This window comes from Poecilia formosa, unplaced genomic scaffold, assembly GCF_000485575.1.
Source record: "Poecilia formosa unplaced genomic scaffold, Poecilia_formosa-5.1.2 Scaffold81, whole genome shotgun sequence".
Lineage (NCBI taxonomy): Eukaryota > Metazoa > Chordata > Actinopteri > Cyprinodontiformes > Poeciliidae > Poecilia > Poecilia formosa.
The window spans coordinates 250,160-275,051 of NW_006800020.1; the positions used below are offsets into that span (position 1 = coordinate 250,160).

General features: G+C 37.1%; 1 protein-coding gene across 1 annotated transcript in view; it reads left to right on the top strand.

Moving 5' to 3' along the window:
- The first annotated feature begins 382 nt into the window (after positions 1-382).
- roraa (RAR-related orphan receptor A, paralog a) overlaps positions 383-24,892 on the top strand; it is a 222,698-nt gene continuing 198,188 nt past the window's right edge. Inside the window, exon 1 of the mRNA XM_007556758.2 lies at positions 383-1,616. Within this exon, the coding sequence (XP_007556820.1) occupies positions 1,463-1,616 (154 nt within the window). The 5' untranslated portion in view covers positions 383-1,462. The remainder of the gene's footprint in view (positions 1,617-24,892) is intronic.

Below are 24,892 nucleotides of genomic sequence, written 5' to 3' on the forward strand. Positions count from 1 at the left end.
AGGTGAACATTTCTTGTACAAAAATTCAGAGACAATTAATTTGTGATGAGCAAATAACTGTTTGAAAGACGACTGCTTATTCACAAGTGAGATACTCAACAGATTTTTTTTCTTTCTTTTTTCTTTTCTTTTTTTTCTGAACCATAAACCGAGTGAGAAGTTAACTTCTTCGCTTAAACACGCCATTAATGCAGCTGTTTAAAATGCGTCTTGAAGGGGACAAAAGCTTTTGGCTTCGTCACTTTTATGACTTGTGTGAGCAGTCTGCTTGAAGGGCAGGACCATGTCAAAGTCCACGTGCCTTGCTTTGAAGAGGCGTGGTTCCGCTGATCACATGCAGAAAGCATGGTGCTTGCAGGGTTTTTTTTCTTTCTTTCTTTTCTTTTCTTTTTTTTTTTTGCGCAACAAGCGGTGCATGAATTCCGCTTCCTAGAGTGACGTTTGATGGCAGCCACAGACAGCATTGTATCTTAAAACGCATTCTCTCCAAAGCGCTGTCAGCTCCCTCTTTTATCAGGCAGAGCGGAGACCCGCATGTTATTCTGTGAGTAAGGGGGAAGAGTTCTTTCATCAGCTCCTGCAGACTACTCATATATGCAGTCCGCTCCTCCCACAGGGGGATGTTGGAGATTAGGATGATGGTGATTTTTGATGAAAATAATGAACTGACTACTGACTAGTCCCGTTTGAATTCTCGGGCATTAGGATGGGCAGTTTCATGTCTGAGAGAAAGAAGCCTGCAGACTGCTGTAGTGAGCCTCAGCCTGCAAAAGCAATGCCCACTAAAGGACTTTGCAGTGAATATTTCATGCACCTCTGCAGCTTTTGGCTAATTTTTCAGATAAGATGTTCCTAGCTACGAAAAACTTTGACAAGAAATACAAAGATGGAACTAATAAATGATTTACAGTGTAGTTTTTACAAAACACTACACTGATGTTGTAGCTTGACATACAGTGTAATGTTTAAAGTGAATGTTTTTAATCTTGCAATAATTCTGTAATGATATTTTGTGATAGTTTGGAGCAACTTTAAGTTTCAAACGTAAGAGGACTGTATAGTAAAAGCAAAAAAAAAAAAAAGTATAATCTCTTGTTTGATTTAATATCTAAATGCATGCATTCTTTGGTGAAGGCTGCGTTGCATTAAATTACCCCAGTTCTCATGTAAAACTGCACAGGGTCGATCAGCTTGGATTACTTTCAGGCCTACCATCTATTCTTCTGCTATTGACAACCTCTCCCTCTTAAGCTTGCATGACTGGAGCTCTCACTAGCGCTGCTAGTGGACAATCAAACCTACACACCCACCACCAGACAGACTCGCATTTCTCATTTCTTACTTCTAGTCTAAATTAGATAGCAGGACGTAGTGTCGGAGCTCACAAGATCGCAGAGTATTAGTTTGAAGCATTAGCATTAGTTTGACAGTGAAGCCGAGAAAAGGAGAGAAAAAAATCAACATGGAGTCCCCTCCAGATCCAGCGAGCGACCCGGGCAACAGCGCCTCGGAGCCGGCTACCCCGGTCAGGGAAACCCCGGTAAACCTGGAGACGCTCCGGAAAGCGGACCATCCAGCCCCGGTTCGAAAGCAGACCTGCTCAAGCACCAACAGAGGTAAGCGAGCAGCAATTTGACAGTTTCGGCGGGTGAGGAACGCGGACCGATCGAGGCACATTTTAATCCAACTTCAAAATAAATCAAATCGCACAACCTCCTAAATAACTGCACCCTGCTTTAATTCACCCCATAGCTTTTTTTTTTTTTAAAATATATATATATATGCAAGCGGGGGTATTTCACCAGTTTGATTGTAATTAGCGCTTTGGTTGGTGTATGTATGTGTGCGCTGCTCCACTGACAGCCAAAATCATGGGGGGGTGATACGGTCACAGATGTCACATTTACTCCGACTGCAAGATTAATCAATTATCCAGGAACTCAGACCCCACTAACTGGAGCTACTCCCCATGCCCAAACAGGCCAACCTGCCCGCTCCGGCGCTATTTTGTCGAAAGTGTCGAAAGTGAACTTTGGGGAAACTGTGGGGTTAGTTTATCGATCAGTCCCGTTCTGTTTGGTCGTAGGGACGTGTCCTCCGCCAGTGTCTCACGCAACGTCGTCTCGCTGGGTTTTCACTGATTTAGGCTGTTCCAATATGCAGCTGGATTATACACTGTTGCAAACCGAAAGGTGCTTCGCATATATATATTTTTTACTATTATTAATATTAATATTTTTATTGTTATTATTTGTAACCTAATACGATTTAACAATAAGGCGGAACGAGCTCTCTCATGTGCCAGCCCGTGAAAAAGTCTGGTTCTTCTTACATGATTTATCCATCACGTCCCGTCCATGTTGTACAGTACAAGACAGTATGTTTAACCACACCCCCTCTCCACTGTCTCCAGTACACAGACTAACCGGGCTCGGCCAAGTTCAAAGAAATAAGGATTTCTCTGCTGATTCCCAACAAGCAGAGTTCACATTGCGCTAAAAGCGAGCGGTGTAGGTGGGACAATTATTTCATTGAACGTCGGGGTTTTGCATGCGTATACTCGCCTCCTGTGCTGCGCGCGAGGGGTATATTTAGAATGTGATATGGTGAATGTGGAATGTAAGCTGGTTATGTAACAGGTTTAGCCATAAACAGAGGCGCGCAACCGAGAGCAGGAATCATCATCATGATCGCGGATCTTGTTCACTCTTAAAGAATAGTGTTCACCCACTCCTCAGCTCCTATCACCCCGGTTGCTTAATTTAAACGTAAAAAAAGGGTCTTCACTTTTAGCGCGTATTAATACACCTCTTGAAGGCGAAACTGTGGAACTTTGTGGGCTGGCGCGCGCTGCCTGAGCGCTTATGTAATAGAGAGGCCAAGACAGGTAGTTTGGAAGCTTCCTGGATTGATTTCTTCTTTCACAAGTTTGACTTTGAGACACTCCTAACCTGCTGACCCATATTCACCCCACCCTTTTATGCACAGGTTAAAGTGCGTCTGGGAAAGAGAAAGACAGGAAAAAAGAACGCCTTTGGTGTGTTATGTAATGCTGAATGGGGGAAAAAAATAAAAAAAGTGAGACAATCTCTGCACTATGGAAATATTTTTCTCACCTCACTAAAAGTTTATTTCTCCCTTTTTTTTTTACAAACACTAAGAGTGTATGTTGGCTACTGTGAGAAGGAGATTGCTTCAAATAAGTGTTAGAAAAACTTTTTGAAAACTTAAAAAAGTCAAATGTGTCTGCTGAATTTTCCTAATTAGTTTGATATCTCATGTATAAAGCCTTGCTGTTCAATCTGCAGTATTCATTTAACTTTGATGAAGTCAAGTCAGTTTTTCTTCTTTTCTTTTTTTTTTTTGTCGCTACCACTTTTGGCAAAGAATTCCAACCTTTTCTCTTTAAATGGGCTCCTCTAACTGTTGAGATCATTTTGCCCAGTCGGTTTACCCTTTCTACTGAAAAGGGGGAAAGAAAAGAGGAATGAGTTCCAACAAAGGTGCACGACATTATTGATACGTTTAAAAAAAAAATGTATTCTGACGATGTGGCATGCAAACCATTTATCTCGCTCTGAAGCAACCAGCTGTGGACCTTTGAATGGCAACAGCTGCTTTATGGTTAGGAAGCTCAGCTTGCGAGTGAGTTTGACTTTAGCTGAATGTAGCTGAAGCAGAATATGAGCTCTTATGAAGGTGGCATGTAAACCTTATCCCTGGCAGCCACAGCTAATACGTGTTGTTTACCGGTATTAGACATTTGTCAGCTAGTTTGACTTTTGCTTTAACATTGTGACCAAAAGCAGAATAAACCTTTTAAATCTGTTGTATCTAAAACTATTATTGTATCTACTTATTGTATGTATTGTTTTCCCTCACGAAAAACAACTAAAAGGCAAATTGTACTAGCAACAACTGCCTTACGTTTAAAACGCTCAGTTTGCAACCAAGTTTGACTTTAGGATTAGCACTGCTAAATTAGGTAAAGCAAAATACAAACTTTTAAAATGAATTTAATATTCATTTTAAAAGGCATGTACCTCTGGCCTGACCATCACAGCTAAGATGTTTTGTTCAATGGCAACCTCCGTGTTAAGAAACTCGTGTAGCATGCTAGTGTTAGCGCTGACTCTTAACCTGCTAATGCTACATAGAAGCTTAAATTCTTAAAATTCTCAACCACAAGTTCTACTATTTTTCCTAGCTTTTAGTAAGTTGATACATTTATTTCCAAGACAATAAATACAAACATATGAGCCTGTTTCCTGCAGGACACCACATGACAAATAAAAATAGTTAGTAGCTGACTAAACCAACATCAACATCAGGTTTAGATAGGACTTGTTTCCAAAATAAGGTAGCCAGGGCTTTTTACTTACCCATGATTAATTGTTACAATGTTCTGATAGTAGGAAATTACTGCAGTTTTTTGGAAAAAGAGGTGTCAAATGTAGGACAGCATGGAAATATGCAGGACTTGTAAAATATTTTTTGGGACTACAGTTCCATAGTCCAAGCCTTTTCTGGCACACACCTTAGATTTTCATAAATACATTTTTAAGATGATTGTAAAAGATAATGCTCTGTGTAAAGATGTGAAACCACCTGTTTGCTCATTTTGCAACTGATATACATCCAAAAATTAGGCTGTAGCTCTGGTGTCTAGATGCTCATTTAGTGGGAGTTTGTGTTAAACACACAGTGCTGAAATTTTGCGTTTGTGTGCAGTTGTGCACCTAATATGGAAGTAAATAGGTTTCTTTTAAGGGCATTAAAATATGTAGATGGTTTAGCATAATTTTTTTTAGCAGTAGTTTGTTTTTGTTTGGCCTAGTGATATATTTATAGATTTAGTAAAAAAGAAATGCACGAGGTACCTGCTGTCTTCTGATTATGCCATTTGCTACTATTTTAAATCCTGTCAAGTGTTTTTGCCTGCCTGAAAAAAAAAAAAAGGAAAGATGTTTTGGGAATTGGATTCATGGTATGAAAATAACACCTGATGCTGCAGTATAAAAATATTATTTCTCCTTTTTACCAGACTTTATCCTGCAGTCTTATTTTGGGGATGCAAAGTTAAAGCTCTCAGCTGGCGTAACATAATTTATTTATTATTTAGATGTTATGGACACGACTTGGATAAGCAACAAGGACTTTGAAGGGTTTTTGTAGTTATTTTGCGCAAAATCTTAGTAGGGCATTGGCGTAGAGGCTGCATGCCACTGAGGTGGACAGTAGTGTTTCTTTGGCTGTGGCATTCTCAAATTCTGGAAATTGGGACTCTCTTGCTTCTGGATGGAAGCTGCATGTACAGCTCGGACAGATCCGGGATTTCAAGTTTCATCGTGTTGCTACGCTAGATCAAGTTTCCGTCCTCCTGTGTTTTAAATTCTAAAAAGCAAATCAAGTAGTAACTTCATCAACTTCCGTTTGTTCGTACCAGTCAGACGCTTAAATGTTAACCGTCATCCTTTGTCTTCTCTAACACACAGTGCTGCTTCATAAATGGTTACAGCTGCTCCTCATTTAAACTTTGACGTAACGTCTAATTGCTGTTTATGGGTTTCAAAAGTCAAATAACATTTTTAATGTATGGTATTTATCTGTGTCTTTTGTGATTGAAACTTTAGTAGATCGGCAGCAATACTTTTTTTTTGCTATAAAGACATACACACATTGTCTTAAATAGAAATGTACAATTCTGTTGGTTCCTCTTGTCTGAAGAGAAGAGAATGTAATATCCAGTATCTTGTTAAATTTTCATTTAGCAGTTTTTAACTTTACTTTGTAAATTGTGAACTTTCATCTTATCAAGCAGGAATAAATAGACTGAAATGTGGTTGTGCTCAAAATTCCTTTCATATAATAATTTTTGGTGATTGATTAGGCCACCTTTTGTGTGTGATGTTTCTAAACAAACTATTCACATGCCTGAACTTTTGTGTAGCAATCAATGCAACATGTTTAAAAGTTGTGTTCCTCAGATTTTATGTTTACTCAGAAAAAAACAAAAAAATAAAACATAAGCACCGATGTATGCAACCTGCTCCTCACATATAAAATCCACCAGTTAAGATATTTTCCTTACTGTTACATTTATGCAATCTTATTATGGATTTATGGATATAAATGCAAAATTGACTAGTTTCATTAGTCATGTATTAATATTCATTACATTTAAACACTGGAAATAAACTTTGATTTACTTACCAAAATAATCTTACAAAAATGTTTATTACCTAAGGAATATGTAAAAATACAATGCCTTCTAATAGCTGTTTTGTTTGAAATTACTTCTGTGAGACGTCTTTTGCAGCCACCCCTCAAGAAAATCTGCCCCACTAAGAGTCAAACATCTGGCTGAGATGTACAACCCGTTTCATTTTACCCTACAGCATTTCAGTGAGATCAAGAGCTCACATTTCTTCAAATGTTGGTCGGTTTTATGGAGACAGCTGTACTGGTGAGCTGAGAATCCCCAAACCATGACACTTCCACCTCTGTGCTTCAGTGTTGGTACGAGGTTTGCTTATGCAAGACATGTCCTTTGTGTCTAAATACTTTAATTTTAGATTCATCAGGCTAAAGAACAACCTGATGAAAATTATTAAAAAAAATTTCGCTTTAGATTGTTTCTGAGAAATTTTAATCTGTTCATGTTTTTCATTGAGATCACACCTCCATGCACACATCCCAGTTACATAAGAATAGTGCATTTTTTTTTTTTTTTTTGTACAGGCATGCACATTTATAGAAACGGTGGCAAAAGCCTGTTATGGGTCACCTAATTACATTTGGGGTTTTACGAAACTTCTTGTGGCATCTTACGCTCTGCTTTCAGAGCAGCTATGTTTGGATGGCCAGACCTGAGAATGGTCACAGTTGTTTTGAATATTCTCCACCAGTGGACAATTCTTAATACAGAGGAATTGCTAGTTTTGTATCAGTGATTTTCTCCAAATGACTGTAAGGCTTTAAATTGTGAATATTTATATTGATTGATTCATAATTTCAGAAAATAGTGAAACGCATGTATATCAAATGGATTTAATAACACTGTTTTCTTTGTCTCTTAATAAAGAAAGATACTATAAGAAGAACAGAAATGCACAATACATCAGAAATGCATAATTTAAAACACCGGGGAAATTAATATGTAATATATATTATTTACATTTGCTACTTGGTTAAAATGTGTTTTTAGTGTAACATATTTTACAAGCTATTGATAAAGGTGTAGTGCCTGGAGAAAAAAAAATAGGAAAATGAGTCTTGTAAAACAAATGTATGCTGCACCAGAAATACCTTGTAGTGGCATTCAACTTTGCCTGAAAATAAACTTTTGACCTCAAGCATTGAGGCTGGGAAAGTCAGAGACGACTATGTTTTTTTTTTCAGATAGGTTAGTCAGGCAACTTTTATTTTGGTTTAACATTAGAGGGTTGGCCCCTGGAGGAACAGGCGGGAGTTTAACACTTTTTTTTTTTATCTATTATTGAGAGTGGAGCATTTGATCTTTCTCTCGTGCTAGGAGATTGAAATCTATTCAATGAGTTAGGATGTGGGAGTCGTTAAAGTGTTTGATACAAGGGCAGCCGCATGAAAAGACTTCATGAAATGAACAAAATGCTTTAGAAAAATGTAACTGGTTGCCCTTGACTCATAAAAATACTAAAATACTAAAACACTTAGAGTATGTTATGCTTTTTGCACTTTACACCAACATGTTGTTGCTTACCAACTGTAAGAAACAATTGTTTGAGTCCTGTATTTTACCCATGAGGGATTCTATAAAGTTTTAGACCAATTTTATCAAATAGCATGTGACCATTTCCTATAATATGTTATTTGTTAAAATTTCCAGTATCTATATCTTGTGCAATGTGATGCAGAAAACTTAATTTACCAACGTCTAAATGACATCCGTGTGCTTTTAATCAGGCCATGTGGGACTTTTTGCTGCTATATTACAAATCCATTTGTTGTCCGTTTCACTATAAACTACCTTGCAGAAGTCTATTCACAATTTGACTCTTCTCACTTTGGTTGACCTTTGTTAGGATTTGTGATAGATCAACACAAAGAAATGATCTAACTTTTAAATAGTTCTCCTGAGTGTAATTTCTGTATGAATGTAGTCAATTTACAAAGTCCTCAAAAGTTGTTCACTAATGTTAGGGAACATAATTAAACAAAAGTGTTATGAATAGGGCTGGGACTTTAACACATTAATTTTAATTAATTAATTACATAGTGTTAAAATTTTTAATACAAACATTTTTGCATGCATTTTTCGTTTTTATATACAGAAGTACTGAACCGGAACATTTCTGGTACACTCATAAATTTGACGAACAAGCGACATCTGCAAGCAACAGTGATGGATGGCAAAACCACTTTTCTTGGACGAATGGTAAAGACTTGAGACTTGACACTAATGATCTTACTCGCGATGCCACACCTTTAATTAAATGGTTAAGATCAAGGAACAATCATGTTGTAATGGCTCAACCACTCTACACCTCCGTTGGGACTATTTTGCAAGCCTTGAAAATTGTTCTAATGCTCTCAAGACAAAATCTGGCTGAACATAAGCTACTTTGAAAAGAGGCACACCTCTAACCTCTGAATGTGTGAAGTTGGTCAACAGTAGGCCGTGTGTACAAAGGCGTACAGCATTTTTCCAAGTTTGATTTGTAGCAAATTTTGAAAACCATAATTTACGTTCCTTCCATTTCTCACACCACTTCCTGCCACACTCTTGTATACAAAAAGTGTTTATGGATACTTTTGCAACATATTATATACACGAAAACCGGTCTGATAGAATTATACCCTTACTCAAACTTTAAACGAGGAGAACATTTGTTTGGATTTATTTTAGGTGAAGCTTGAACAAACTAGAGTGGAACCTCTAGCAGGCAGTGCTAATTAAACAAACTCAAGAAACTTAACTGACATCAGTGACGAAAGTTTTATTCCACTGGGACGGTTTATTTTGGAGTTTGAATCACCAGTGACTTAACTGGGGCTGGCGAGGAAATTTCAGCTTGTGACAGACACCAGATTTGATTTGAAATCTCCAGTGGTGATTGAAGGCTTAGATCTGTGGCCCATTTACAGAAGTTTGAATCTTAGATAGGAAAAATTTGAATAGTTTTGACCGGAACTACTCCAGATGCATTATTGGAGAGCGTTAAAGGAGTCTAAATTTAATGTGGTACACTGTGACCTAAGTACTGGTTGGCTTCACGCAGCTCTGTGGCTCTCTGATATGAAATGGATTCCTCAGAAGAGGACGAAAGGGAAAGAAGTGGCGAGAGCAGTATAAGGGATTGCTCTGAGGGTTTCTTATGTCACATCAAGTGCCAGGCCTTTCACGTTTCCTCTATTGTGGGTGGTGGAAAGCCCCTTGAGAGGGGAGGGTAAGCCCCTTCACATGGAAAATCCTAGTGGACAGGAAGTTTGACCCAACTGTATCTTTCAAACTATCTTTCTTTTGGCTTTAAACGATGGAAACTAAATACATGTTCATGCTGCTTGACACCATTTGTCAAAATTCATTATCTTAAACCCAGACAGTGTATGTACCCTTAGAAAAACCATTCACAAGTGGTTTACTTTGCAAAAAAAAATATTTATACCTCATTAACATTTCCACATTTTTTTCATGCTACAACCAAAATCATCAATGTGGTTTATTTGCCTTTTATGCAATAGGCCATCACAAATTGCTCCTTACTTTTGATGTAAAAGTACATAATAAAAAAAAAAGTTCTATACATCAAAATCAGGATAATGGGCTGGTGTGTGTTTGTATTCAGTCCCCTTCAGAAAAGTAGCCAAGAGGTGCGTAGTAACTCTGGAAAAATGGCACTAGTAAGTCTTCTTAATATATTTTTGCTTATAATTTGTACATTTGTATTTTTTGGAAAGCGCCTCATTTTTTCCCCCAATATTTAAATTGTTCTATTTTTTTTGTTGTACAGTTACAGTAAGTAAGCAGATTATACTTAAACTAAATTTTAGCAGCAAAGTAGCACATAAGTACATGTAATAAATTAAAGTGTCAGATAAAGACAATTTATTCATGATTTTGAAAGACTGCAGTCAGGTGTCATTTAATTTTGCAAAAATTTAAATATTGAGTTTATGTAACATTTCTCACAAGTTACCTAGTTCATTGTTGCTAAGATTGTAATTAGAAAAAAAAAAATATTCAGTGACATCAGTCAATTGTGCACTGTCTAGATATTAATTGAATCTTATCAAAAATTTCTCAAGAATGAAATTGAAAGTGGTTTCTTTAAATGGCTTTTGTGATCGCAATGTCCACAACATTTTAGTTGCAGTTTGGAACAGCATGTAGTTAAAATATACTTAAGCTTTTTCTTTGCATTTTACTCAAAATTATTGTAACAACGTGTCACTTTGTTTCAAAATCGATTTGTTCTTGTTTTTCTTCTGGAATGACGAATAAGCTGGTCAGAGCTGATCCAAAGATGGATGAAACTTAAAAAAAAAAAAAAACTTGCAATGAACTGAGATGGTCATTTAGCTTAAAAAAATACTAGACCAAACGTTCTTACAAAATTACAGATTCCTTCCACTTCAGCTTGCTGTGCACTACTTGTGACAGTGTATCACAACAATTTTCAAAATAATACACTGATGTTTCAGGTTGCAATGACACAAAGTGTGAAAATGGTACAATACGTCTTTAAGGCAAAGTATATCCAACTTGTAGCTCCTTATGCAGCCTGCACGAAACTGACATTGGTTGAAGACTACAGAAAGAAAATCAGCATTTTTAGGTTTTTCCACTGCTTGTGTATGCGTCTTATTTAAAACTCTGACAGCTAACACTGTAAAACCCAAAGTATATTATTCAAGCAACTCAACCAAAGAGCCTCTTAACTATTATTTATTTTTGCTTTCTGTGGCGCTTTCTAAATGGCTCTCTGCCTTTCTTTAATGGCTCTGTTGAATGGAGCAATATCGCATCAGATTGAAAGAAAAATGGTTATATCTGTTTCATAAGATCTGTAACAAAGCAGAACAAGCCATATTCTTTTTCTCTATTTTAAATGTTAAAATAATTGACTGATGTCTGCACTTATGTCTTTTCAGAGTTTATTGAATATAGGATATTATTGGAAAATATAAGAGTGCTAACAGGAAGTTCCACAGGATCTGTTTGTGCTGTATTTTTCATCTGAACCTTTCCATTGTATTATTTACAAAAAAAAAAAAAAAAAAAAAAAATATGTAAACCTTCCTTTTTACATTTTAGAAATTTCAAGAGGTTTTCCCAGATTTGGTAGAATTAGTTATTAATCGTATTAATCTCACAAAGTTTATCCACCAAATATTTTTATTTTTTTTGGATGCATGGGAGAAAACATACAAGTTGAAAAAGAGTATCATTTCTGATGGCTTGATTATTTATATTGGAATAACAAGCGCAACTTAATCTCATAAATAAAAAAGAGGGAGATACAGATCCGTCCCCTCCAGGTACTGCCGGCACTTAATCGAATTAGCTCCACTCGCAGGCTTGTCGGGCTCTTCAAACACCCCTGGTGACTTCTGAGTGCAGATTACAATCAGCTACTATTTTCAGCCTTTGATTAAAATCTGGTGAGGTTGGACAGAATTTATTTGAGCGGAGAACTAACTAATTATTAACTTTGCAGCCCATCTTTCTCTCTCATTTTTTGAATTTTATCTGACTAGTTATAAGGGCCTAGAGTACTGCCCCCCCCAAATATGAATTCTTAATATTTTTAAGTTTCATGTAAAAAAAAATAAATAAAAATGTCTGTTTTAGATGAACTTACCAGTTGAATGTTAAGGGATCTAGCTGGCCGTTCAGATTACCTCAAAGCAACTCTTACTTGATAAGATAATAGAAGATTATTGCAATTGTTCATAGCTCACACAGCATGTCACAGAAACATTGTTAGGCACTAGTCAGTGACAATTCTGCTCCTTTGTTGCTTTTACAAGGCAGCTTTTGAATATGAATAAGTCACTAATGAATATTTGCTTCTTGTGTGTAAGAACTGATTACTTTAGGAGACATAGCAAGAGAATGAGTGTGGTACGATGGGGCTCAATCAGCGCAGCGCCGCTGCACTGCTTTCTGACAGTGATTGAAAGACGGAGTCGCTCTTTGCCATGTGTGAGTCTGCTATCCATAGTCGCTGACAAATATCTGCTGTCTGATCAATCAATATTTGCAGCTTTATTCAGTGATTTAGTGCGTAAGAGGCAATAATTAATGCCGAGCTGGGTTGTTAAAAGCCTATTTTTATGTGACAGACCAAAATAGACAGGATACAGAAATAGGGAGATTAAATCTTGTGGTTGACATTTCTTATAGACCGCACTACGTACCGATTACAAACTTTGGATTTTTGATGGACTTGGTTGGCTCCTAGTTGGTTTGATTTCCATATCGGAAGCTTTATTTCTTTGTGGATTATTGTTTATATGCTGAAGACGGCCACGTTTTCAGAAAATGTATAGGTTTATTAAAGTAAAAAAAAAACAAAAGAAAAAAAATGTTTGTGATTTTTCTTTATGATGTTTCTGTAAATATATTTTGACTTACTATTCGTTTCTCCCATCTCCTTAACATTTTCCTCTCTTATATGACTAAAAATATCTGCAATTTTAATCTAATGTTTTCCAGGGTTAAACAATTGTGGCTTGTGATGGTAATTAATTTCTGCTTGCTCCACTTGCCATGTTTGGGTTCTGCTTGCTGGCTCAGGCCCAAAGTGTCTTCTAAAGGACCCTCTTAATCTCTGCTAGGGATGGGTGGAAATTTGCACTCTTGTAATTGAACCAAATTCAAGTTGCTATTAATTATGCACCGATGACACTGTCCTACAATCCAGGTGTTCCTAATATATATATGTATATATATATATATATATATATATATATATTTTTATCTTTTAAATTTTTCTTTTGAATTTTGGGGAAGGTTTCAGATTAATTTTTTAACTACTTTTTAAACCTTGTGCCACCTTTTGGAGCCGATATGATTAATTTGCTTCTATTTAAATTCTTATTTCCAACTTCACCGCATTGCATTTGCTCAGGAGACCAGAGTAACTACTGTTGATTGTCCAAATGAATAACTGAATAACCGTCTAGGTTTTATAATATTTCCTTAAAAAAACAAACAAAAAAAAACAACAGAGACATGGCAACATAAATGTTTTAGAATGTGTTTTAGACCCGCCTCACTCTGACCAGCTGTCATCTTGTCTCCCAAGTGAAAATCTCCAAGTGAAAATCTTTCCGTTTCTTCAAACTCTGGTCATTGAGCGTAGGCTAGAAACCGATGCGGAGAGCAACTCCACACTTCCAAAAATCAAAACTATTCCCTTAAATACTTGATCATCTTTGGCCTAAAACGCAGAAACATTTGCCACAGCTTGAAACTAAGGCTTCAGGCAAATTCTCAGGGAACTTTAAGATGTGCTGTATAGCTTGGGGCTAGACCTCTCTTTGCCTTCAAAAGTTGTTTGAAATCATCAGCTCCACTCTTCACCTAGCAGGTAACCAGTGGAAAGACCTACATTACATGTTCAGCTATACTGTTTTGTCTGCCTAAATCTGTTGAAAGCATTGCTGTTGAATTTTGAATGATTCCTGGTGACTGATGTTCAAAATAATACGGTCAAGACATGAAGAGAAAGTGTTATTTTGCCATGTAACAGAATAAATGAACTTATTTGAGTCCTAGTAGGTAACTTAACATTTTAAAATAATATTTACTTGTATGTTCCATTAGGGAAAAAATAAAGCAATGACTTTACTGATGTGTTTTAGCATCAGTCAGAAGAACATCGTTTGTGGAGAGCAAATCGTAATGGGTTTTAAGACATTTGAATTTATCAATATGTATTTCTATGCTTTGAAACATTGTAAGTAATGTTTTGTATTATTACAGTAAAAGGTGAAAGCTTACAAATTCAGCAGTTTTGATAAGACATGGCTGTTACTTCATATCAAATAAATTATTGGTTGCTGTGATAGATACAGTTTAGTTTGTGCATTTTATTTCCACTGATATTTGCTCTTTGTGATCTCATTACATTTTTGCCAGACTAGCATTTAGTAGCTGAGAGATGGAACTAGTTGGGTAACATTACAAAAGCAGTCAGCTTGATTCCCCACATTGGGACAACATACAGTAGCTAAACTTTGACAGACCTGATCGCTTATCTCACATGCATGTTGTTAAGGCCATGTGTCATGTGATGCTGGTGTGATTCCAGACAAAGACCAGTGGACAGGAGAGATTGATGGTGGTGTCCAGAGTCAGGCAGATAACACCTGATTTGTGCTGGAGGAGGCCGGTCCAGCACACTCGTCTCCTTGCCAACTCAAATGATGTAAAGGATTTGTTGAGGAGGTGAACCGTTCCTTTTGCTCAGTGCAAATTCAGGGCCACATTCAGAGACGATCCCAGGAAGACTGAGCCAACGTGGCCCAGAGCGCTCGGCAGCACATGATCCATGCATCAGCCTCACCTGGGAAAAACTCACACAGGCATGGGGGTCATTTGTTTAGCACAGGTGCATCATGTCTCCGTGTCTCCCACACAGTCATGCGCACGGACACACACACACACATATGAGCACACTTGAATGCATGCTCAGAAACATGAACATGGCTAAAGGCAAACACATGCGTTGATAAAAGGCTGTCCGTTCGCTTGGAAAAAAAGTCCTAATCCCCTTGTTAAGATTTGTTGTCTGTGATGCTTTTAATGTCTATCTGCCGAGGTCAATAAAAATATTCCTAGGCATAGAACAATATTTCAGATGAAGTGTAAAAATCTGGATTAGTGTTCACCTCTCTTTACTCTGATACCTGCAGCAAAAATCCAACAATTATTGAACAAACAGCCCGATAAACCGAAGAAACACAGCAGGGAGAGAATTTTAAGAAGTCTGAAGTGGGATTAGTTTTAGCAACAGTATCCTAAGCTTCCAGTATCTCAAAATGCATGGTTCAGTCCATCCAATCTGACTTAATATGAGCTATTTTGTGAAGGAAAATTGTACCACTACAAGTAAAACATATATTCACATGTGTAGTGATTACTTATATAGGTGATGTGGCTCTTCACCCAGGATGCTAAGGTGCTCATGTAGATAATTCTGACCAACTTAGTCTGAATTATTCTGGACTGGTCACCAATTCTTCAAAGATGTTTGGGCTTTTTAAACCTATGAAAAAAAATCTTAAAATAAGAATTACATCTATTGTCAATGTTGTATTACTATAACCTTTCTGAGTCCAGGAGGATCTCACTCAGGGAAGTGTCCATTCAAGTGCTGCCTGCCACTGATTCATACAGTATCTCTATTCAACCCCAATATGTATTTCCTTCCTAATGAATATTTTCTTTTCTCAGGATTTTTAACCAATTTGTCCAATTTAACCAATATATCAATTAACCAATTTGTCTACAACTATAAACGCCAGCCTATGTTGTATTTTTCAAATATGTGAAATTATACTGAGGAAAAAAAAGCAAAAGTTGAAAGAAATTTTGGAGTAGTTTATAATATTTACTTTCTTGCACTTAAAAATCATAGCTGTTGGGGCTTTTCTAAAATTCAATGGTTACATCACTTTGGTTATAATTTTCCACCTATTAGTCACATCTCAATTTCTCATTACCTCCTTCTAACAAAGTCCACAATTTCACCCTCAAAATGATGGTGTGGCAAAAAGAAAAAAAAAAGTTATTAAAAAAATCTGTTCCCTTTGTTAATTCAGCTGAATGAGTCGTCCAGCTCAGGTTATCGGTGTGTGAAGCAGATGGTGAAAAGATAGTGTATAATAGATCTCGGTATTAACCGTAGCACATGCTGGGAATGTCAGTGGATGGCACACAGCAGAGTAAGAGAGAAGGAATGACCTTCTGTCCAATCATTTACCCTTTTGTGCCCCCCCACACTGTTCTGAAATTACTTTGTTTTAGCCAATTAAAAGAGCTGGCTCAGGATCAAGCAGCCTGCCATTTTTTGCTCACCTACGCCTATGTGACATTATCACTCTGTCACAAGGAGAGATGGCGGTAAGTGGGGAAACTCCAGCATGGCACCATGCCACCTAAGACCCACTGTGTTCACTCAGATTAATGCAGGGATTCTTGTCTCCAACTTGCAAGAAATCAGTCGGTGTACCTTTGGTCTTCCCAGTACACACAGATCGTCCCTATATATTTACAGTGCGACAAAACAAATACAGCAAAGCGATTTGTCCCAACTCACTCCAGGTATGAATGACGGTCTACTTCTAAACATTCACAGAATCTGTTTTTGCTTGCACTCGTATCGCCTTGCTGCTGATCAGGATAGCATATGCTGAGAAAGGGTTTTCCTTCCAAATCCTTACATGGCTCAATGATAGAAAGACAGCAGACTCAACAATGCCATGGCAGTAAATGAATGAAGGACTGAGGCGTGTGGTGTTTAACAGCCATACGAGCACAGATTATGTGCTTGAAGGGGCTGAATTGACTGCCAGCAGTGACAGTTGGGCTGGGAGTTGGACAAGCCTGGGACGTGCAGCTCAATTCCTTTCGGATACACCACTGGGTCTAGGGGCTCATCTTTGCAGCCTTGTGCCTAGGTCCCCGCCGCTGAAGCATTGTGGCCTGCCATTTTGCACCCCTCCTCTGGAGGAATCGGTGGGCCCCTGCACCCTCTTGATGAGCACCCATTAAAGGCTGTCTTTGAAAGGCGACGGGCGCTTTTGAGGAGGAGTGTCTTTTACTTCCCTCCAGCTTGCCTTGGCTTGGCATTCATCAGGCTGCCTGGCTTTGCTATCCTGCCCACATGATGAAGCGCCATGGGGCTGAAACGTCTGTCATTTGTTTTATTTTCAAAAAATAAACTTGATGATTTACCAAAAAAAAAAAAAAAACGGAGGCTTTTGATGATTATCTGGAGGCATATGGAGAATGTGTTGCAATAGTGGCATTTAAGGGTTTTTTCAGGCAACGTATAACAATAGGGTCAAGGATTTTCTTAGGTTCCCATTAGGTCAAGATTACTGCTTCTGCAGTTTTATGTAAAATGGACAAATCTTAAATGTGACAAATAATGAAAAGTGGTTGCATAGACAGATTGAAGGTCACATTACAAGTACTGAAACTTGCATTTGGAGATGCTTTGAATGGGCTTTCTGCAGATATGGTTTTGATGAGGAAATAACATAAAGCTCAAAAAAGTTGATTTTTCATAATACTGCGCCCTCGCAGAGCTGGTGAGAAAATATAACAACACTAATATAAACTTTTTTTTTTACTGTCAGCCATGAAAATTCAGATCAACAACAACAACAAAAACTCTTTATACAATTTGTGAGATATTTTTACCTCTGAACTTAAACTTTGTTGCTTATGGTAATCTAATGCCACATGTGCTAATATAGTGCACCATTTCAACTAATAATAAAGTTAGCTTTTTAACCTCATATATTTTTGTCGGGAAGTTTTAACTTGCAGTGTAGAATTATGTTCGGCTTTGGTCTTGTTTTCACTTTGTTTGCTAAACATTCATTATAAGTTTGAAGTAACTTTGATTACTATGTATAAAATTTTGTTGCTGTGATGTCTTTGGGGCACTTTTGATGTTACCATTCCATGTACTAGGATTGTTGTGAATTGGCGCTGTCTAAATAAACTGAATTGAATTAAACTAAATTGAATCAGTGTTGTGGAATTCAGTCAGGAATGGAAAATGGTACTTTTGCTGGGATATTCCCATTATGTTTAATGTTTTCATATTCTAGTATTAACTGACTATGTTGGAATGTAATTTCAATGCCTTCAGAATGACCCAAAGGAGGTCAGATAATTATTGACCACGTTTTTAGCAAGTAGCTCAAACCGTCAGTTTCAAACACAGCAAGTGAGTGAATTTTTGTGTTCAGTTGCCATAAATCAGCTTGAGATTAAATAATGATTGTAATGGATTTTTGTAGTATTTGTCTAGTAACTTGGTCCACTTTCAATTTATTGTTAATGATTTAAGCAACAACAATGAGGGAGGGGGGAAATGCAGCCAAAGGCACATTGAAGTGAAGAATTGGTTGGTGCATTTACAATGTGAGCACAGTAGGATCTGATGCTTCATTTATAAAGTTAATGGATGCACAAAGCTGTCATTTATCTAGTTATTTATCTCTCTGTTACCCTTGACCATTGCCCTGTCTTTTCACCCCAGAGGGAGCTGTTGTTCCTGTTGCCCTCCTCTGCTGTGGTGAACTACTCTCCAGCTCCTGGAGACTCCATTAGGAAGTTAGTCTTGTCCTTGGAACGCTTCTCTCTTCAACTTCTCTTGCATTCATTCACCCTAAAACTCTGCAAGTCTGTTTCACATGCACTTCTTCCCCCTCCTTCATTTAAAACTAGGGCGGAGGTCAGAATGGCAAATTTGATATAAGAGCTGACATGCTTCCACGGAGCACTGTGTCAGCTGCAAACAATAGGTTTGCAGGAGCTGTTATGCCGAATAAAGAATGTTCCATATTCCCAGAGAAATGTCCTCCGCTAGACATTCCCAAAAGACATGAGAATATTTGTCTGCATACATTTTTACCAGCCTCAGCCCAGTACACGACATAGGTTGAGGCTGAATTAATTCATGTAACGTTTGAGCAAATAAGTTATTTCACTGGAGGGAGTTGAGAATTGTTAACCTCTTTGCTTGTTTGAAAGATTTATCTTCAGGTACTATAGATTTAGATATTAAATTCATAATTATTATTATTTTTTGACTGTTTTATTCCGTTTTGTTTTACTGGCTATCGAAGATCACTTTGTAATCCAACAGAGCTATTAAAAATGTTTGTTTCTGACACATTTCAATATTTTCTTTGTTTCAAACATAAATGTCTCGGATCATTGGAAAAAAAAAAGTACATCGGAAGAAGACGGCGTGCAAAATTCACGCCTGGCAGTAGTACTGATTAAAATTCAGTACCATCACTGTACCGTAACGTCGTTGTGAAGTAACAGTCGAGTTGTTCAGTACTTGATTTTTTTTAATATGAGTAAGCAGCTTTCACTGCCTCGTTATATAATTAAATAAAATGGAACATCTTCATCTAGATCATAAAGAGCTGTATTAAAACTGGTACCAACTAAACCCACTGGTCTTTTGAGAAAGTGTACTGTAGAGCTCACACTGTCAAACTCTGGTAATCAGGGTATGACAGTTCATAAAGTATAGTTTTTCAAATCTTTGCTCTTTTTATAACCAAAAGTGACCTGAGAAGTAACAAAGTACAAATCGATGGGTGTTGACGTAACAGTTGTATTTATTTACGTCATTGTCAGATTTCTCTACAGTCAGTTGTCGCCGGACGCTTTATCACAAATTTGATTCATTTGCATAAGATATTTTAATTGGAACACTGCTCCTATTAAGTGAACAAATGGAGGGTTAAGTAATCTCCGAGTGAGATGATTTAGAATTCACTGTTAAGAATTAAAACTCAGACTCTTGGATTTGTGTGACAACCAATTATAATGACAATATGCAATGAGTCTCTGCAGCACTCAGGTCTCTGAGTGTCTTCATTTGCAGTGATTTAAAGGATCAGGTACGTTAGTCTGCTTGGCTGGTTTAATCAAATTATTTATCCCGTTTGTCTTTGTTTCCATCTGCCTTTTTGTGGGCTCGAGCAGTATGCATGTTTACGCAATGTAAAAGAAATAGTTTTATCTATTGTTTTTTATTTCTGGGACTTTATTTGAATGTTAATGTGATGTAGTGAGATGCAGACTGATTAATGGCTAATGCATTAATTATGCAATAAAAGGTGATTATTACTAAGAAATGACTGGAGTTTAAAAATGTTTTTCTTTCGCAACTGTGAGTCTGTCCATTTAAAGCAGTACTTAAACATTTATGGGTGTGGCTGGTCATTGGATTAAGATGACTCTTAAGCGCACACATAGATGGTAAAATACAGTGTAAAGTTATAACTCAGACATACAAATATGTACATCAGTCTTTTGAAACGTATTTGACTGAAACTTTCTGAATTGTGCAATCTATTAGGAAACATGTTTCAATGGAAATACGTTTTTTGAAGACTTTTATTTCTTTAAAATCAAAATTCTTAACTCTTATTAATAATTTCTATTTACATTAAAGTGTTTAGATGACATGAAGTTCCTTTAAAAAGCATTTATTTAACCTTGACATTAAAAGATTTAAAATTCATTGTTGATATGAAGTGTAACCTTATATTATCCTTACTAAAATGATAATTATTTATAAAATAAATATCCAAATCCACTGAATCCCCATTGCTGAAAAGACACATTTGCAGCTAAACATAAAATTGTCTTGTTAAAATGAATGTAAAAAGAAAGTGTTACCCATGTCACCTTTGCAGAATAACTTTAAAAAAAGCCGTTTTCAATTTCCATTCATTATATCTGATATTTTTTGTGAGGAAGAAACCGCTCTGCTGAAATGCTATTTTATATTAACTTATAACCAAAGAGCTAGAAATATAGTGTGGATCTCAAAAATTAATACCATACTTTTTTTTTAATCACCATTGATTGCAAACTTAAGGTTGAATAAAAGCAGCCTCATAATTATATTATACCTACATCTTGGTTGTAGATAATTTTTTTTTTCATGTTGTGGTTAACAGTACTTATTACACTGTTGTAGATAAGGTAAGAATTAGGGAATGATATTTTATCATGTGTGGTACTCATTATGCAAAGTGGTTAAGAGGCCTAATTGAAGATCCCTGTAGTAAAATGTAGAGGGAAAGCAGAGCACAGGGTATAAGGAAGAAAGAGAGCAAGCCAGGCAGAGGGGGGCTTCTCGATAGAGGCCAAGGGGGGAAAAAGTTCCCCCATGCTTGTCAGAGTTTGAGCAAGTTCAAAATTGATGGAGCCCACAGGCAGCACTGCTAATTTTAGTTGAAATCACCTAAGTGGTTTGGCTAATTTATCCAGGCTCCTCGGCCTCAGCCCCTGGTTTCTGGCTCTCCCCTGCCTGCCCTCCTCCCTCCCTTCTTCTCAGATATATCCACAGAGCGTGAAGGTACCAGGAGGTGACAGTGAACACAGAAGGGTATTTTGTGCCCAGCTGATATGTTCAGCACTGTGTGTTTTTAACCTGTGTAAAACTCCGGAATATTGTCTGACCCTTAAAGACAGCCATCAATTCCATACTTAATGAAAAAGCAAATGAAGTTTTTGCTTTTTAAGGACATTTATGCTAACTGAGATATCTTGTATCGCACAGGGATGTTTAGTAATAGACATTTCGGACTGTTTTTGATAGTTATTTAGATAAATCGTTTTTTACTAAATTGGATTTTTATGTTTTCATGAACATGTTGCTGCCTAACAAACATCTTTGCAGGCTTCACCACATTGAGAAACAAGTTAGAGAAACCTTTTCTTTGAGGTCATCATTGAATCTTTGTTGAATTTAGTCATTCAACAAAGATTAAATTGTTAGCCTTCCTCCTTGCAAAGTAATTCTGCTTTTTAATTTGTAATGTCGGTAGAATTCCAATGGCAAGTTATTAGCTTTGAATTCAAGTTAATTCAAAGCATTTATTTTCATCATACAGGTGCATGGAGAAAGTGGAACCGTTGCCACAACAATAATTATTTTGCAAGATAACTCCTCCTGATGCATAAAGGTGACTGAAGCATATTAAATGTTGTAGATAGTTTGAAGCCCTTGAGAGGAACCACTGTATGTAAATCAGCCAAGAAGTCACTGATGTTTTTTCTAATACTGTCTCCAGAGTTTGTTTGGATAAATTAGTGTCAGAAATTACGTAAAAATCTCAATATGCTTACTGCCTTTTGAAAACTGGTAGTTGAGTGTGAAAATATATATTCACTCGTGTTTATTAGTGACTTGCGATATCGTGGCTTTTCATGCATTTGAGGTGTTTTTTATAGTGTCCAGCTTAAAATGAACAATAATTGGGTGAAATTATTGTGGATTAGCTCTCATCCATACAAGGTCAATCTTGAAGATTTTCATACCATCTTGGATGTGTCATCCATAGTAAATGGTAAAGTTTTATGGACTATTAGCCTCAACTTGAAATTTACCAACAAATCGCTTGTCGTTGTGGTCAGATACCTCAAACTTTGTCTCCAATGACCATAAAGGTGGTCTCTTTTAGTTATTTGGATTGCATATGAGGGTAATTTCAGGTTTTTGTCAAGTTTTTGTCAAGCAGGAGGATCATTCTTGCTCATCTCAGTTGGTGGTGGTGTTAAACTGGCGTTATTGCATACAGTGACCCTTGTGTTCCAGCATCTTTCAGTTTATGATTACCTTTGGGTATTCTGGTTCCTGGCTTGCTGCTTAGCAATATTGGTTTGACTGATCTCCATTGAAAATTTGTGAATTATGCCAAAAAGGTAGGTTGTTTTCATGAAACAATCCAATATAAATAAACTTTATAATTTCGTTACAATTTACCAGAAGCTTGCCAATGACTAAACAAATTTAGCTTTCCCTTGTTTACCTTGTTCTTGTAAATTTTACCATTTTGAAAAATAATTTTAAGCTTGAGCCCTTGACCATAGGTGCAACAGTGGTAGGACTTTGTCCTGTAACCAGTGGGTTGCATGTTTGAACCCCTGCTCCATCTATCTTAGTCGTCGTGTTCTCGGGTAAGACACTTCACAGTGCTTGCCTGCTGGTGGTTGTCAGAGGGCCCGGTGGCACCAGGACATGGCCGCTGGGGCTACAATGTAGCTTACCACCATCAGTGGGTGAATGACTGAGTGTTCTATCTTCGGACTTGGTAAAGTCCTACAAATGGTAGATGGTAGTGCAGCTAGCGTTTAAATCCGTCTTAATTCATGTGACTAATGAAACTGACAAATTGATGCCGAGTTTACATTTGATATGTATTCCATTGGATACATTCAATGGTAAAATCACGTAGATTTTGTTGGTAGTGTGAAAGAAAACTTGCTCACGAGGCCTGTGCAGTCATCCATTCATGAATTAATCATTTTGAAAGAAAAGTGCAGCCCAAATGGAAGGTGAGGGTAAGCGGCACGATTGGTGTAATGTTCCCTTGAAACAGACTGAAATTAATCTAATAGAAAAGCTCCTGTTTTCTCAGTGTTTAATTTGCAGTCAAATTAAACATTAATTGACTTCTGGTCTTTAAAAGAAACTCGTTTAATTTGGAGAGTGCTGTTCATTGCGAGGTGGTGAGAAAAGCGCCACATCAAGGCCGTCGTGCATTTTTATGATCTGTGCGTTTGGTTTGATTAATGTGTGATGGAAAAAAAAAAATAAAAATAAAAGTCTTTCATTACCTGAGATGGATTAGTTTCAGATGAAGATAAACACAATGAGGAAATGCTGTAACACCATTAGGCTGCAGAGAGGTGAAAAAGTTTTTATCACCTTTCAGTGTTTTTTTTTTCTTCTTTTTTTGACATATTCAGATGTTTTTGCTAGTTACTCTTTTACATAGACACAGGTTGTTTGCTGTAGCTATTTTTTTTTAAAATTAACTTCAAACTTTTTCAAAAAGATTATCCAGGTTGTAATTTTCTGACATCAAAAATCTGGTTGTTCATCTGAAACACAGTGTGACAGTAAATAGGAAAGAAATACTGTCTATACCCAACTCTTCGTTTCCTCCTCCGAAACATCCAAGAGTTATCAGACTGCAGTTCCACATGGAGAGTAGCTTCTTGAATAAAACATTTCCAAAGCAGTGGGCAAGAGAGATGTTTTAGGTCCTGTGTGCAAGCCAGCAGTTTTTTGGCAGATGAATGTAGGGGTTTTATGAGCCAAGCACCTGGTCAAACTGCAAACAATGAGGGGCTTATGGATTCTCTTTATCCAATGACGACTGAGATGATACCTGGAATCTTAGAGCTCTTGGGGGCCTTTTATAAGAAATGCTGATGCACAATAAAGCTGAAAAAACCACCACTGTTATAAGGTGTACACATTCATATTCTAATGTTTGCTTAGAAAATACGGTCTTCTCTCTGTAATGTGACTTTCTTACCCAATACCTTAAAAGTGCAAAGTTATTTAGTGAAAAATGTGTAAATAATCAATGGAAATAGCTTAAATAAATCTCCATAGATTGCAGTTTCGCTGTGGAGGGTCTTGCTGGAGTCTTTAGCAGTGATCTAATAATGAGTTTCACAGATGGGGCTGTTGGCTGAATCTCTGCTGAGTCCACTGTGTATGCAGCATAGAGTGTCAAACGTGTCTCCTGTGCAGGATCATCTCCAGGTTTGCGGAAAGGGTGGCGTCTGCCAGACATGCTGGCAGTCAGTGGGCCTTCTCTCCTGCACTACCTGGGCTGGAGCTCAGCCAGGGTTAATTATAGGGGAGCTCCAGAGTCTTGTGTCACTAAGGATGGTAGACAGAATACTGTCAAACTGCCATGTCCTGTACAGCAAAGACAAGAGGAAAAAGCACACCTGCTTAGCCTGTGTTTTTTTTTTTCTTTTTTTTTCTTGCTGTGTTTCTTCTCACTATCATTTTGGACTTCAGGGACGGGAAGACGTTCTCAGATCACTTATGTAATAAGTAAAACAACTTTACGGTTTCCTTTATTTTAATTTACAACCACTAAAGTAGCTGACAGTGCAACAACTAGAATAGACAGTACATTTTAGTTTTATTTATTTATTTAACCTCAACAAAGTTCTCCTGCAATAATCAATGTAATCCTATTTTTGTGGAATTTCACCCAAAAGTTTTATAGTTCGTTATGGTCCGATTTAATGAATTGCTAATAAAAAGAATCCCATGAAAAAAAGAAATCCTTAGAAAACCAATGGAATTCATGACTTTCT